This window comes from Glycine max, chromosome 3, assembly GCF_000004515.6.
Source record: "Glycine max cultivar Williams 82 chromosome 3, Glycine_max_v4.0, whole genome shotgun sequence".
In the NCBI taxonomy this organism is placed as follows: Eukaryota; Viridiplantae; Streptophyta; class Magnoliopsida; order Fabales; family Fabaceae; genus Glycine; species Glycine max.
In genome coordinates this window covers 19,169,080-19,173,000 of record NC_016090.4, presented here as the reverse complement: position 1 = coordinate 19,173,000, position 3,921 = coordinate 19,169,080, and the positions used below count along the sequence as shown (strand labels likewise).

General features: G+C 34.3%; 1 protein-coding gene across 1 annotated transcript; it reads right to left on the bottom strand.

The window, feature by feature from the left end:
* Positions 1–605: 605 nt before the first annotated feature.
* LOC100815186 (uncharacterized) lies at positions 606–2,246 on the bottom strand. Its single transcript, XM_006577476.1, has 4 exons — positions 2,083–2,246; positions 1,906–2,010; positions 1,764–1,812; positions 606–836 (listed from the first exon to the last, which is right to left on the bottom strand). The coding sequence occupies exons 1-4, from the start codon at positions 2,244–2,246 to the stop codon at positions 606–608; spliced, it is 549 nt and encodes a 182-aa protein (XP_006577539.1).
* Positions 2,247–3,921: the final 1,675 nt, after the last annotated feature.

Sequence of the window (3,921 nt, the reverse complement as noted above, 5' to 3'; positions counted from 1 at the left end):
AATAGGAGAACTAAAATTACACAATTTCAAAATAAGATGATTAAATGTTTCTATTTTAAAATAGAGTGACCAATGCAAAATTACATATTTTTAAAAATAGGGCGCTCAAAATTACATAAGAGTGTGTTTGGATGATCCAATTTAAAATTATAAAGAATTTTAAATGCTTCAATTGAAATTCTTTCATTTTTAAAATTCTGTGTTTGGATAGAGAAATTAAATTTCTTCATTTTCAGAATTTTATGCTTGGATAAAGAAATTGATTTTCTTCATTTTCAGAATTTCTTATTTTGATAAAATATTATATTTGAATAAAAAAAACTTTTTTTTTATCAAAATTATTATTTTTTTCATTGACAAATTCGAAGTAGTGGCTGTAGAAAGAGCACTGTTATTTCCCTGGTTGACCATCATGTAACCTAGCTACCTTCAAGGATTTTATGGACCCATTCTACCATCATGTACTGAATTTTCATTAACAATCTAGCTAACTATCACGTGCAATCCATTTACTCCTCCAACAGGTTCCCATCACAGCCAAAGAAAGCAATCCTTCAAGGATTGTCCTTATCAATTCCAACAGGGAATTAACATATCCTTTTGAGTTAGCAAAATAAAGGATTACCCCAAAACATGGAGAGAATTAACATATCCTTTTGAATTGCATCAGGGAAGGTACTCAAGTCTCGCAGAAAAGGTTGAGATTGTTGTGTGAGGGGAATATGATCCATAACCTCTGCAAACTCTGTTGTTAGCTCAAATCGGGTGTCCTCAACCTCTGTGTTAGCTTCTGTCTCCACTTCAACATTGGGCACTTGTGTAATATGCTCATTCACCTGTAAAATAGTAGATACGGTGTTCTCAATCAGATTCTCTTTTGGCACCTGTGTAATATGCTTTTACGATTAGGATTCTATCTTGTTAAGATTTGTTTCATCCATTAGGATTAAGATTAGGATTTAATTTTATCTTTATGTCAAATATGATTAGGAATTTTGTAGGATCTGTTTTATGTTACTTGATTTATTTACTTGTTTGACTGTCCATCAAAGCATTATGATTCAAATAGAAGAATTATCTTTTAATTAAGAGCATCATTGTTTTTTTAGATTTCAAGTGGCACTACTAGAAAATAAGGTTTTTACATCGATTATTTAAGACTTTCAACATCAGTTATTAACCGATGTAGAAAGTAATGATGTTGAAAGTAATATCGTTAACATTGGTTTTTCAAAACTGATGTTAACTAATAAATACAACATCGGTTATTTGAATAGCCGATGTTATATGATAATAATTATGAAAAAAGAAAGTTATAAATCTACATATCAACATCGGTTTTTTAAAAAACCGATGTTAGCTGACACTAACAACATTAGTATTCATTTTTAACTTTCTAATAGTACTTTGACCACTGGATGCGAAGCGCCTTCAATCTCTTTGGTTCCAATGGTCTAGCATCAGTGAAATACTGCATGATATAATAAAACATAAGTTAATAATATAATAACAATCGTAAAAAAATGAAATTTGGTGAATTAAAAATTACCATTTCCCAATTATTCTTGAAATTTCCTAAGATTATAGTTGACATCCAATGCATGACGTAATACCCACACTCAGTGCTTCTTTTTTGTCTATTACACTAAATACATTATGAAATTTAGATATTCAACATTAAGAACAAATTAGTCTACACAATACTAAAATATAAGTAGAAGCATATTGTTTAAATGACTTACTTTAACAACAATCCACCTAGCAGTAGGCTTGGATTTACTTTGTTGAGTATCATCAAGTCCTTTCAAAGCACTGTTGAATACAAACATTGATGCTTATTATACAATTAAAATTTTGATGTTCTTGACTAATGCTAATGCAAATGTATTGAAAAACAATATTGACCTGTTAATTATGCCTTTGAGGTAGTTGTCTGGCCTATTATGCAACGAACAAAACCAGATGACAACATTTTCATTAGGCAAAATGACGACCATTTGCCAATGTGCACTGTAGTGGAGATCAATATATGTTATTATACCATTATACATTATTTAAATTCATTTATTTAGTTTAAGTTACCCATTCAGGTAAGCTCCTAGGTACGCATCTCGTTTTGAATTTTGCATCCAGTTCTTAAGGTAACTTTTTGATTCAAATTGTGATTGGTCAAATCTCTGGATAGACTGTGGCTCGAGGTATCCATACACATCAGCATTCCCCGCTCGCATACTTGTCCTAGTCATATGCCTATTGTTTTGAACATAAAGTAAATTATGTATGAAGGTAAAACAATAATTTAGGTAATTAACAATAATCAAAATTGACTTATCGAATCCACAATTGTGTAATAGAGATGTTGAGACATTGACCACCATGTGCTATTTCAGATAGATCTTCATGCTTTATGTACAAGGGGAAGTCTTCATTAAACAGGCCAAACAAGGTAGCATCCCACATAACCTGTAATGGCTTCAGAAAAAGTTGTGGGATGGTCAATGTCATAAGATAGAAAGGGTCAACATAGGCACCCTCAATGCACTAATCATGGATAATTAAAGATTCTAAGTCATCGCCCTCCAAAGATGCTTAAAACTCTTTAACCACTTTATTTCCCCCACCAGGGATATCCAACAAGGTCACTGCACCACCCATGTACATACATAACACACAATGTATGAAACATGGGCACCATCAATGCACTTACCGTGGATAATAAGCGCAATTCCCTCTTGGGTTGGAATTGCGCTTAGCGCGCCCTTGGCGCTTAGGGACACATCAAAAGTTGTTATTTTCAAAATCCCAATGGTCAGACTGTGGAAGAATGTCTTAGGAAGCTCTAGGCAAAATCTGAAGATGATCCAACGGTTAAAGAATCCAGGAATCACTATTTTATTGAAATAGGTTTGGGTAAATTTTGAAATCTCATAATTTCTACTTAGCTCAACAAAACTCCACATAACTCAACATCCACATCAAGAAATTCACACATGACTAATTCAAGTCATACCTCAACTCATTCAAGTAAACCATATAGTCAAATAACATGATAAATACAATTAAACATCAATTTATAACTAGTAATATTTCAAAGTGTTACAATTCTCCCACCCTTTTAGAAATTTCATCCCCGAAATTTATCTGACTCAAACAAGGATGGAAAGGTTGCTCGCATTTGACTCTTTAATTCCCACGTGGCATCTTTTCCTAATGCACCTCCCCAGATCACCTTGACCAAAGGAATATCCTTCCCTCTAAGGTGCTTTGTTCGTCTATCCTCGATCCTCAAAGGCAATGTTTCATATGTTAAGTTCTCCTTCACTTGTGCGTCATCCAATTTGATCACATGAGATGGATTATGTATATACTTATGGAGTTGAGACACATGAAAGACATTGTGAAGATTAGAAAGAGAGGGGGCTCATGCAATTTAGTATGCCAAAGGACCGACTCTTTTAAGAATTTGGAAAGGACCGATAAAGCGAGGTGTGAGTTTTTGGGATTTCAATGCTCGACCAACCCCAGTCCATGGAGTGACTCTCAAGAATACATGATCACCAACCTTGAATTCCAAGTCTTTTCTCCTCTTATCCTGATAACTTTTATGCCTACTCTGAGCAATCCTCATCTTTTCTTGGATCAACTGGACCTTCTCGGTGGTTTGTTGTACCACTTCAGGTCCTAAGGTGAGGTCTTCTCCAGGCTCTAGCCAACATAGGGGTGTCCTACACCTTGTACCATACAAAGCTTCATAGGGAGCCATGCCAATCATAGAGTGAAAACTATTGCTATAAGTGAACTCTATCAAAGCCATAAAACTCTCCCAACTCCCCTTTTGCTATAAGACACACGCCCTTAAAAGGTCCTCCATTGACTGAATGGCCCGTTCAGTTTGGTCATTAGTATAAGGATGGTAGGCTA